This window comes from Tachypleus tridentatus, chromosome 13, assembly GCF_004210375.1.
Source record: "Tachypleus tridentatus isolate NWPU-2018 chromosome 13, ASM421037v1, whole genome shotgun sequence".
NCBI classification, from domain to species: Eukaryota; Metazoa; Arthropoda; class Merostomata; order Xiphosura; family Limulidae; genus Tachypleus; species Tachypleus tridentatus.
Window position 1 is genome coordinate 173,428,586 of NC_134837.1, and position 12,138 is coordinate 173,440,723.

Here is a 12,138-nt window from a genome sequence, read left to right on the forward strand (position 1 = left end):
CCCCGCTAATAAACGTACTAGCCCTTTTAGCCGTGGGGGCGATATTATATCACGTTAAATCCCACTATTCGTTGGTAAAAGTGTAGCCCGAGAGTTGCCGGTGGGTGATGATTACTAGCTGTTTACCCTCTAGTTTTACACTGATAAATTAGGGACTGCTAGCGCAGATAGCCCTCGTATAGCTTTGCGCGAAATTCAAAAACAAAGAAAACGAACTACCAATGTATTTATGAAAGTGAAATTGAAATTTATGATATTTTCAACTTAACAAAGTTCACTGTATGGATCATTTTTATTTTATTTAAAAAAACTTTAATGTTTGACTTGTTTAGTGTGATAACTGTTTAGTATATTTCCAGATGTTTGTTTTATTCGTTACTTTCTGTATTCGATGAGATATATACGTTTGGATAAAAACATACCTGTTATTCCCTTCAGAAAATGATAGAATTGTGCCCGTATTTCTTTCTTCTTGCCTTAAAGTCAGTGCGAACGTAAATTCGTTACTATAATAAAGAAGATTAGCTGCTTTGCTGTACACTTCTACTGGTAAAACTAGCTGCCTCGAATCTCCTTAAAAAGAAAGCATAATAGTGTGTTATATTATATTATTAATAAAAACTTTATTTAATTTCTGTAGTGCATAATCGTGTACAGGAAACGTATTAATACTAGAACTGAACCCTCTCATAACACCACTTTATTTACTTAGTTAAAACACTCAACGTTTCGCTTTACAGCTTCTTCAGGAACTTTCACTAAAACACAAACCAAAACTGTTTACTTCTAGTGTTAAAAAAGCTGTTGGGTGAAAGTAAAGAATATTGTATACTAAGATATCAACAATATTGTATCTGCTATATCAAGTACATACGAGGCATTTCGCCTTGTATTTAGGCTATTCAGTGCACTTGCGATAGGACAGACAAAGTGATAATTCAGAAGAGATAAACATATAAGGGCCAGGCATTAATTCTACCTTTGTCGCAAGACATCAGGATTATGTTGAGGATTATTTAACACTACATTATTTATTTATTTAAATATCGTATACCGGTATCATTCCGAGTAAATCTTACCGTACGAATACTTGTAAGTCACTTAGTGAAGCCTTGATAACAAAAGCCATTGTAGGGGAAGTTCAACAAGCTGGTCAGTCCATTCTACATGTTCTTGTGTAAGTTTACTTCAATCTAATGTACATGTTATTATTTACCTTTATGGCATATTTCGAGACGTTGTGCGAAAAGATGTATTTTTGCTTTTAAAATGTTTGCCATGTTTAGTTTTACTTATTATTTTTTGTCGGTAGTTAATCACACTTTATAAGAACGATGTCACAGTTCTCGTCTATTCTTCGAACTACTTTTTACGTTATACTCGTTTTAACGGTCATGATTAAATACGTCCTACTGCTCGACGCCATAGTTTTAATTGCCGTAAGTTTCTGTGAAGGGCATTTCGATTTACCATTCCATACCTAGTTTAGGTTAAATAAACTGCATATAGAAAAGCCGCAAACATGTGTTAATAATTTTGCTTAGCTTACATACAACAATGGAATATTGGGCAAGTTTGACCTACCGTCTGAATCCATTTCCTGTGGCGGAAAGAGTCCACCTCAGGGTTCTCTCCCGTGAATATATTTGAAATAATCCTTAAGGTAGATTATCAAAGGATTTTAGAATACCGCAGTAAGCCTTTGTGCAGGACTTAAAAGTGTTGTGTAGTCACAACAATAAAGATAGAATGAAGTACATACGTAGTTCATTTGTGTTAGCTTCTTTTTCCTTTGATATCAATGTTCAATTTGTACTTTATTTAACAATTCTGAAGATATGTTTGTGGATAATTCGGACGACTGATGGATATCGCTGAATACCACAAGGTGATAACAATCTTAAACCACTTATCTTTACAAACTTTCCACAGACCTCCCATTGTACAAGGACTATTATTTTCAAGACCATGTTCAAGAAAACAAAGGTACAAAAATGCATTGGAACCACATCTTGGAACTTGACAGCTATGTTATATAGTATGATTGATTTCAGGAGTAGATGAAAGCTTTCGACTTTTTGTCTTCATATTCTTCCTTGTATTTTGCTAGAGGCACCAGGAGATATGTTCGTCTTAATCGAATTAGTTTGAGGAGGGGCAGTTTTTCGTAACATTATAACTTCATTGTCGTTGGGTATGGTTTCAAAGCCGCTTGCTGTACTAAACATACTGTGCTGTTTCCTTTTTCTGCTTCCCTTGAAAACAATGAAGGTTTCCTTTTCCGAAGTGTTTAGTCTTTTGAATCAACCTCCACCCTCAATGATACAGCAATAAGTTTGTGGACTTAAAACACAAAAACTCGAGCTGCGATACCAATAGTGGACATAGCACAGATAACCAATTGTTTCGCTTTGAACTTAACCAAAAGCATGCAAGCAAACGAACTTTTGAATTTATGTTGCTTATTAAGAGTCTCGCTGCACAAATATCCTTCCTCATAAAGACTGTGGCATATCCTTCAGCCATAAGTTCATCCGTGGTGGTATTACATTGTCGAAAGATAAAAAATTCTATATGAAGAAAATATATAGGACTAAACATGTCGCTACTGGGGTTGTAGCTTGCACTTGCTGCCACAAGCCACTGAACCAGGATGTGCAAATCGTACTTGTAAAGTGTAATTAACACTTTGCACACGTTTTTACATGAGGATTACGTTTGCTGGCAAGCTGTACTTTCTATTATTAACCAAAGGTTTGTAATACTTCTGTAAAAAAAAATTAAGTAAAACTTCGGCAACTGGATTCAATTGCAAGTTACATGAAACTAGTGTATATAAATAAAGTTCACCTCTTACTAAATAAATGCTTTTTAAGTGATAAGTGTTTAACAGAATCTAATATTTACGAATTGTTCAGAGACAGGGTTTTAGAAATAGTTTTCATAGTAAATATACAATATTTAAAAACTTCGCGACTTACTATTATCAGTCTGGAATATGTACACTGATGCCAATAACGGATACAGAGGATTGTCCTAAATAAACGGACACCTTGTGTTTGTTTGTTTGTTTTGGAATTTCGCACAAAGCTACTCGAGGGCTATCTGTGTTAGCCGTCCCTAATTTAGCAGTGTAAGACTAGAGGGAAGGCAGCTAGTCATCACCACCCACCGCCAACTCTTGGGCTACTCTTTTACCAATGAATAGTGGGATTGCCCATCACATTATAACGCTCCCATGGCTGAAAGGGCGAGCATGTTTGGCGCGATGGGGTTGCGAACCCGCGACCCTCAGATTACGAGTCGCACGCCTTAACACGCTTGGCCATGCCGGGCCGTGACACCTTGTGAAATGGAAGCAAAGAAAAAAGGAGCGAGCCCATCACAAACACGAGCCAGTCATCGAACTAGAACACTTTGTGACTCATCTTCGACTGATTTTCACCAAACCATATCACTTTACCTGGGGCTCCCTACTACAGATTGTGTCAGGAATGGTCTACAATATCCCAGGTAGTGAGATTGTTAATTTTATCCATACAAGCGGGACTCCCTAGTACAGATTGTGTCAGGAATGGTCTACAATTTCCCAGGTATTGAGATTGTTAATTTTATCCACACAAGCGCATATATGTCCTGCATAAGGTAAAAAGGGCTGCACTACAAAGTATTAACACACAAATATTTTGTCACAACAAATTTGCGTTTTTTCAGTCTTGGGTATATATTTATTTATGTCAAATCTCTGTACATAATAAGAACAAAGGGCAGAAAAGTCAGGCTGACATAGCCAGGTGGTTGGGGCACTTGACTTACAATTTTAGGGTCGCAAGTTTGAATCTACGTTCCACTAAATATGTTCGCCCTTTCAGTCATGGAGGCACTATAATGACGGTGAGTAATATTGACCAACTGCCTTCCCTCTAGTCTCTCACTTCAAAAATACAGTTTGGTTTGTTTGAATTTTGCACAAAGCTACACGATGGCTATCTGCTCTACCTATTTCAAATTTAGCAGTGAAAGACCACAGGAAAGGCGACTAGTCATTACTACCTATCGCCAGCTCTTGTGCTACTCTTTTATCAAGGAAGAGTGGGATTGACTGTAACTTTATAACGTCTCCACAGCTAAAAGGGCGAGCATATTCCTAGCCATGCCGGGCGCCAAAATCAGTTTCCGAAGTTGATCCAGTTTTCATACATTTCAATCTACATCTAGGCCAGGTGGTTAGAGCACACGATTAGTAATCTAAAATCGCGGGTTCGAATCCCTGTCATACCAAACACGCTCGTCCTTTCAGGCGTGGGGGCATTATAACGTGACAGTCAATCCCACTATTCGTTGGTAAAAGAGTAGCCCAAGGGTTGGCGGTGGGTGGTGATGATTAGTTGCCTTCCCTCTAGCCTTACACTGCTAAATTAGGGACAGCTAGCGCAGATAGCCCTTGAGTAGCTTTGCGCGAAATTAAGAAAACAAACAATTTCCCGCCATCTATTAACAACATTTTCCTCTATTGTTATTTAATACTTTAACGTTATTTTTGTTACATATGATTTTCTCAGTATATTTACGGATATTATTACCATTGATAGTTATGGTTGTGCTAAAGGTGTTTTTTTTTCATTGAATCAAGCTTTTAGTTCCATATTCTGTTAATAAAGACGATATCTTTGTATTATTTTTGACATTTCTTTTGCCTTCATTTATTCTGTATTTCAATATTCTTCTAGTTTGTCCTACATGAACATTTCTACACCTTCTGTTATTTTGTACAACCAGTTTTTCCAATTAAATCAAATTTTTTCAATTATAGAAAAATCTAGTTTATATTATTCATTATTCTGTATACCATTAAGATATTTTGTAGTATTTAAGTTTTGCATTATTTAAATAAAAACATACACCAGGTATAAATGGTAAGAAGTGTCTGTATTTCTTAATTTTTCAGCAATTGGTTTTAACGTAATATTTTTATTTACGTTTTTCATTCATTGACAGCTCCCTGCCAATAATATCAGGATCAAAATCCCTTACTATGCTACAAACCTTATTAATAATAACTTGTTAATAATGTATTATTTGCAACATAGTTTTAGAATTATATCTACGTAAGAACAAAAAAAATCACTATTTTTTTTTTCTAAGTTAATGTGACGTGGTTTTTGATGGAGGTTGTGATTACCTGGAATAGTTTTCGGTAAATAGCAGTATCAAAAGTTCCCTTATTTTTGCTTACTAAAATGTCCAAAAAAAGGTAAAGTTATTTTCCTCAGTTTCGTATGTAAATTTGATAGAGTTGTGAACGTTATGAAAATAATTAGAAAAATCATTTAAATTCTCTTTACCATCCTGCCATATCAAAAACATCTCACGATACACCTTAACCAGATTTTCGGTTTCTTTTTCGCTTTTCTTGACGCTTAACTATCTGTGAATAAATCATATAATAATGGACGTGAAGAAGGACCAATAGCTAAGCCCTTTCTTTTTCTAAACTTTTCTCTTGATTTGAATAAATTAATTTATACCGTATCCTTCAATAAGTTAATTGTATAAGTTATTTGTAAAGATGAATTATCATTTGTTTTCTTAATTAATATCTGTTTTGTTATTATTTGCAGATTTAAAATTCTCAACTAAAGTACAACATTCACTTCTTATAATCCGAGTTTTATCAACATTTAATATTTTTTTTAACTTACCTTCAATTACTGTTATAATGTCCTCTGTGTAAAATTTGTCGGCTAACTTGAAAATTTGACCGTATATTTAAAACATGTACTTGATTTTCATTTAAGATTAAATCCGATTTATTTATAACTTTAGGGTTTTTTGTGCAGCTTTTCGCCTGGCAACAAACAAACCATTTGTTTCGAAGCTAACTCAAAACGCGTAGTCTTGTAAATTTCAATATGGTGAAAATATATTGTATAGAACATTTGTTCCTTAACCAATACCAAATTGACTCATAGTTGCAAGTAAGTTGACAAAAACAAATCTGTTAATATGCTAAAATATAAACCTTTTTTAAAGGTAACCAAACAATATGAAATTAGATTTTTTGTGATCTATAATGATAAATATGTACTATCAACTATACATTAAAATGTCAATGTTAAAACTGTCCCTCTACAACTGTATAAAAAATGTATGTAAGGTTCAAATTCAACCTTGAAACTTTAACATTACCAGTAAGTGAAAAAAATTCCTATTCTATTTGCAATGATATCGACCTTTCACAACGTCTCAGATCTTTACAAAAATTAAACACTGGCAACTGTTACTCTTTATTGATAAAAAGAAACTGTTTTTGTGTAGATACAAGAAATCCAATAAAGAAAAAACAACAGAAAACTCAAGTGTCTTTTTTATTACCCGTTTTCCAAAGTGGTATATTATTTTATAAACGATTTTGATTGATCCTCATTGATTTTTACAACGGGTTGTTTTGAAATAGTCTTACCCGAAAGCCGTATTGCAGGGGATAATTTGTTAAAGCCTTCAGCTACTGTCACTCCACGATAGGTGGTGTTGAAAACCCGCAGACCTTCGATGAGATCCACTTGGTATTTTGATTCTATTTGTAGACAAGCTACTGTGGAAAAACATAATTTATTCAGTGTAACTTGATGGAAACAATGATATGGTAAATACACAATGTATGTTCGAACTTACTACCAAGTATATGACACCGAAGAGGTTTTATATCACTGAATTAATTCTGAACATTTCTAAATAACCTTCTTACATGTAAGTGTCCCACGGTGGCTCAGCGGTAAGTTTGAAGGATTCTAATCCTAAAAATTTGGGTTCAATCACGGCAAGAGGCACAATGCATATAGCCTATTGTGTAGTTTTGTGTTTGAAACACATAAAAACGTCTATACAAATGACAAGCTACGAGGACAGTACCTAGTCTTCCATGTTGTTCAATAAACTTAACATTTTACTCAAGTTTCGTAATTTATTTCTTTTCTCATTTAAATAATGCTTTCTGGAAGAAAAAAACAACACATATCGTGTAATTACATGTATATTTACATATACAAAAGCTATTAACAACGGTCTACTGGACCGTCATGAGCATTTTCCATACCTCTGATGTATTATGCTAATAAACGTACTGTATTTATACATTTTTTGATAATGTTGTTCACATACAAGTAGCCATAAAACGTAATGTTTCAAAAAACAACATAAATCATTACCATAATTTGCCACTAGCTTTTATTGTAATTCAAAGTACCTTTACCTTGTATATAGTTAAAACGTTACATGAAAAACAGTGCAAGGAAGGTACATTCACTAATCACTTATTTTGACTTTTCCTGTTTAATTATTCTCGATATGCACAACGAAATTGCCATGAAAACAATGATTCAAAGTGTTTGTTTTCAATTAAACAACTAGATTGTAGAGATTCATAAAAAAACAATTAGGTCAGAGAACAACTAAGGATAAAAAGTTTATAAAATATCTCATACATTTGGTGCCTGCTTGTTAAGTATTGTAGAATAGTTATCGAATATTATGCCTCAAATATAGTTCTATATATTTTACGTATTGAGATAGTATTACTCTGTACGTGCCTTGTTATGGTTTTGGTTTGGTTTGAATTTCGTGCAAAGCTACACGTAAGCTATCTGCGATAGCTGTTCTTAATTTAGTAGTGTTAGACTCGAGGGAAGGCAGCTAGTCATCACCACCCATCGCCAACTCTTGGGTTACTCTTTTACCAACGAGTCGTGAGATTGATCGTAACATTATAATGCCCCCATGGCTGAAAGGGTGAGCCTGTTAAGTGTGCCTTGTTATGGTAAACGCGTGTGAAAAGCATTACTCACCGATATAGTTAACACGTTTTCACGTACGTGACAAAATATTTCAATTGATTTTGATTGTTGCTACAGTCCTATACCAATCTGATAGTTCATAAACAAAAACAAACACATTATTTGTCTCATCCGTTATCTTGGAAGAGAAAAAGAGTTCCAAATTCTAACGTATTTCCAACGATGCATACTATATATAATGTCGCTGCTAAGCCACGTCTGTAACATGTGAAATATTTAAACATCTATTATCAACCTGTATGTTATTTTGTAATATTTGAAATCATTTCATTTACACCCTATGTAAACTTTATCATCATATCGCTTATTGTCTTATATTAAGCAAGTACTGTAAATGAGAAAAAATTTTAAATATCTAAAACATCGGTCGAAGGGCTATTTCAAACATTCTCGAATATCGACAACACATTGGTTAACATCTAGAATATGCTTACCAGTTCGTAGTGTAGTCTTTTTAAAACCTCTGTGTAATATCAAGAACGTACTGACTAGCACGTCTCGAAACATTTCTGAAAGATTAGCCGATATCGGGATAATATTTCTCAGTGTATAATGCAGCTTTTGTGCAATACAGGTTGATACCTAGACCACATTTATCAACATCAAATATAATGCTTTCCAAGTGTTTTGGTTTTTTCCCCTCATATAATAGCTAATATTTAATAGTGTGTGTTTTCTTATAGCAAAGCCACATCAAGCTATCTGCTGAGTCCACCGAGTGGAATTGAACCTCTAATTTTAGACTTACCGCTATACCTGCAGAGGAATACTTAACAGGTGTTAACATCTTAAAACTACTGATTATTGTATTGATTTTATGAAACCGCAGACGTTAAAATGATTTAAGTTTTTGCTCTCTTTTTGAAAGTAATGATGACAATGTACTGTAAAAATAGCCATGTACTCTTTCTAAAAAATAAACTTGAGGTCAAGATTTATTAAAGAGTTTACTAACTGACATCTAGGTATAAATGACATAAGCATTACGCTTACGTATGCTTGAGTGTCACAGTATCATAATAGTGGAATTATTTCCCATGCAACACGTTTACGTGAATATTACACCTTTGGCTACAGAACTTACATACAAAATCGGTTTACAGTTGTTGACCAGTGGCTAAACAACTTATTTTAAAATCAAGATCGCAAGTTCTGCAATCGTGGTCTTTTTAAGACGTAATGAACTCTAAAGCTTTTTCCTACGCATAAAAAAAACAAGCAAACAAAACTTCAATCTTTACTTCTAAGCAAGAACTAACACGGTTTTTTTAACTCTATTTACGCTGATATCGAACTAAAAGATGAGCGTTGTTAGAGAAACGTTGAAAAAAACTGGAGAAAAGCGCATTATTTTATTGTATACTGATTACGAAACAACACTTTCTGAAAGATATAAAACTAAACACTAATACGGTTATCTTAAAATAAACTATATTCGAGAATAATGAGATTATTTCTGAATACGAGTTAGCACTTACCGTAAACGAAAATCGAGATGAAAGCCTTACACAAAATCCAAACAGGTTTTAGCATGCTGATGAAAAACGGCTAAATATTAGTTTTACTTTGTTAGGTTTTTGGAAGTATTCTGCGATTTACCAATAACGTTATTCCCTATGCGACCATATAATCCATCATTGTGCACGAAATCTTATCTTAGTTGTCACGGAACCAAGTTCCTAAGCAGATTATACCTAGAACGTGTCTGTGAAACAGTCATGGCTTGAACTGGTGCTCTTACCTGAAGGCAGCTTTAAAAGTCACCTCGTTCGTGCATAAAACATTCTTAAAAACAAGAGATGTAACAAAGCGACCGCCATCACGAAAGTAAAATCCGCTTCTGTGTGAACTGACAAAGTTGATGTGTATTACCAGTATGATAAAAATCAGTGTCCACTTGATAAAGTTTATTCCCATTGGCCCTTAGTGATGTATACCAACCTACTGATACGAAAACTGACGTGAACAGTAGAACAGAAACAAGGCTTGTGTGGTTTTCTAATGACAAGTTATTTATGCACCATAGCTTATGAATGATGAGGGTGATCGATTCCCTCGCTGATTAGATAGATTGTATAGTCAATCGATAAGCGGCAGTGTTAGACCAGAGCGGCTCCTCTGTGTTTGTTCAATCCCTCTAGCAGTTTGTAAAGTAATCACAACCAATAACTCACGCTGGTAATCTCGAAGACAGGTTTCGCAGAGAAACTTTCATTCGAATCATTTAGGATATTAGCCTCGCGTCAGACTGGCGACAGAGAAGTATGTTCAAATCATTTTCTGATCTGTAGCAAGAGGTAAATTGTTTTTAACACACAAGTGTCCATTTGAATTGGCCCATTTCTTCACAGAACGAAGCCAGTATAATCAGAATTGTCTACTAACCAAGAGATCAGTTAGAAATAATCAGCTTTAGTGGACTTGGACTGAAGTTTAAGAAAAAGAGTCGCCATTGCTAACGAAATATATATTCTTTTCCATGGTTCTTTCAACAAACACAGGGAACTCATTCAAGATTTTTTTGTCTTTTGGAAATTATAACAAAACCCAGTATAAAATTACAAGACTTGTAGAGGGTCTGCCTTCTGCAAAACTCATTAAGTGAAAAGAAGCAACTTACTCGAAAAACACGACAATAAAGCCTTCACAATAAAGAAAAAAAGCTGATCTACAATTGCCGTTGTCGACAATACAGGTGAGTCGTGGTAAGTGCAGCTTGGCCAAGTTCTAGCAGTATTTTGTGACCTTGGAAACAACTACAACATTCTCAGGTGATGACATTCGTGTTGCACGTTGACAAAAGTTATAACGGCTAAAATATCTCCAGTCCTTTTAATCGAGTTTTTGCAATGTGATTAACACATAATATTTTCTTCTGAGAGATTTTATCGTAAGGCATCTCCATATAGTCCCCCGCTGGTATAGCGGTAAGTCTATGGATTTACAACGCTAATATCAGGGGTCGATTCCTCTCGGTGAACTCAGCAGATAGCCCGATGTGGCTTTGCTATAAGGAAAACATATACACACAAATACATCTCCCTATAACTAGGCAGGTGGTGCTAGTGGCGTCTGACGTAATGCATAAATATAGAGAAGTCGTTTAACAGGTTAGTATGGGCTGTCTGTATATCTCAACCGTTTCCGTCTGGAAAAGTCAGCGTGCTATGTGGGACTGGGTCAAGACGAGAAACTGTTCTACTAACGAGAACTGTTAAAATTTCAGTCGCATTTTTGTTGTTGGCGTTTTCGCTGGTAGTGGTAAAAAAGCACTCAGTTTAATCCAAGTAGAATTGGAGTTATTGGTCTTGTAGAATGTGGTAACACTAGCGTTGTATCTTTAATGTTGTAGTTATTGGTCTTGTACAGTGTGGTAACACTAGCGTTGTATATTTAATGTCGGAGTTACTAGTCTTGTAGAATGTGGTAACACAAGTATTGTATCTTTAACATTGGAGTTACTGTCTTCTACACTCGAATGATACCTTTAATGTTGGAGTTACTGTCTTCTACAGTGTAGCAACACTCACAATGTGTCTTTAATATTGGAGTTAGTGCCCTTGTACAGTGTAGTAATATTTGCATTCTGTGTTTAATGGAAGATATACGAACATAAGTGCAAAAATGTAAATCAAACATCTGGGTTCTTTGTATTCAAGACGACAACAGTGTTTATTCAAAATGTATATTCAGATAACACAACAGATGTTAACGTGTAATCACCCGATGATCGAACCAGTGTTATTATTCAACGTATCATGGGTTCTCATATGGATGCTCACCGAAAAAGATAACGGTCTTTATTTGCTTGTTTGTTTGTTTTTGAATTTCGCGCAAAGCTAAACGAGGGTTATCTGCGCTAGCCGTCCCTAATTTAGCAGTGTAAGACTAGAGGGAAGGCAGCTAGTCATCACCACCCACCGTCAACTCTTGGACTACTCCTTTACCACCGGATAGTGAGATTGACTGTCATATTATAACGTCCCCACGGCTAAAAGGGCGAGCATGTTTGTTGTGACGGGGATTCGAACCCGCGACCCTCATATTACGGGTCATGTACCTTAACCACCTGGCCATGCTGGGCCCCATTCGTTTGATTGATTCACACACACACACACACACAAAAGAGATTAGGCTACGAACCTATATCTTTCTGTCTTGGGCACTTGCCTGGAGCCAAACTGTATGTATTTACGTAGGGGTTGGTTGAAAAAAGGTGGCTGCAGTGATGCCAGATTAAGCGATGCTTTCACCTCGCCTGTGCTTCTAAAAGCTCCTGTTTTTA

The 12,138-nt window shown here is 35.3% G+C and overlaps 1 protein-coding gene across 4 annotated transcripts in view; it reads right to left on the minus strand.

The window, feature by feature from the left end:
- The window catches only part of LOC143238147 (protein kinase C-binding protein NELL2a-like), a 118,404-nt gene that overhangs the window by 50,920 nt on the left and 55,346 nt on the right, over positions 1 to 12,138 (minus strand). For 2 of the 4 annotated variants that reach the window (XM_076478118.1, XM_076478121.1), the window contains exons 2-3: positions 6,464 to 6,595; positions 423 to 573 (exon numbers count right to left, since the gene is read on the minus strand). In XM_076478118.1, the coding sequence (XP_076334233.1) occupies positions 423 to 573; positions 6,464 to 6,595 (283 nt within the window). Of the gene's footprint in view, positions 1 to 422; positions 574 to 6,463; positions 6,596 to 9,331; positions 10,863 to 12,138 lie in introns of those variants that run through there. The other 2 variants (XM_076478120.1, XM_076478119.1) reach the window with 2 other exon arrangements.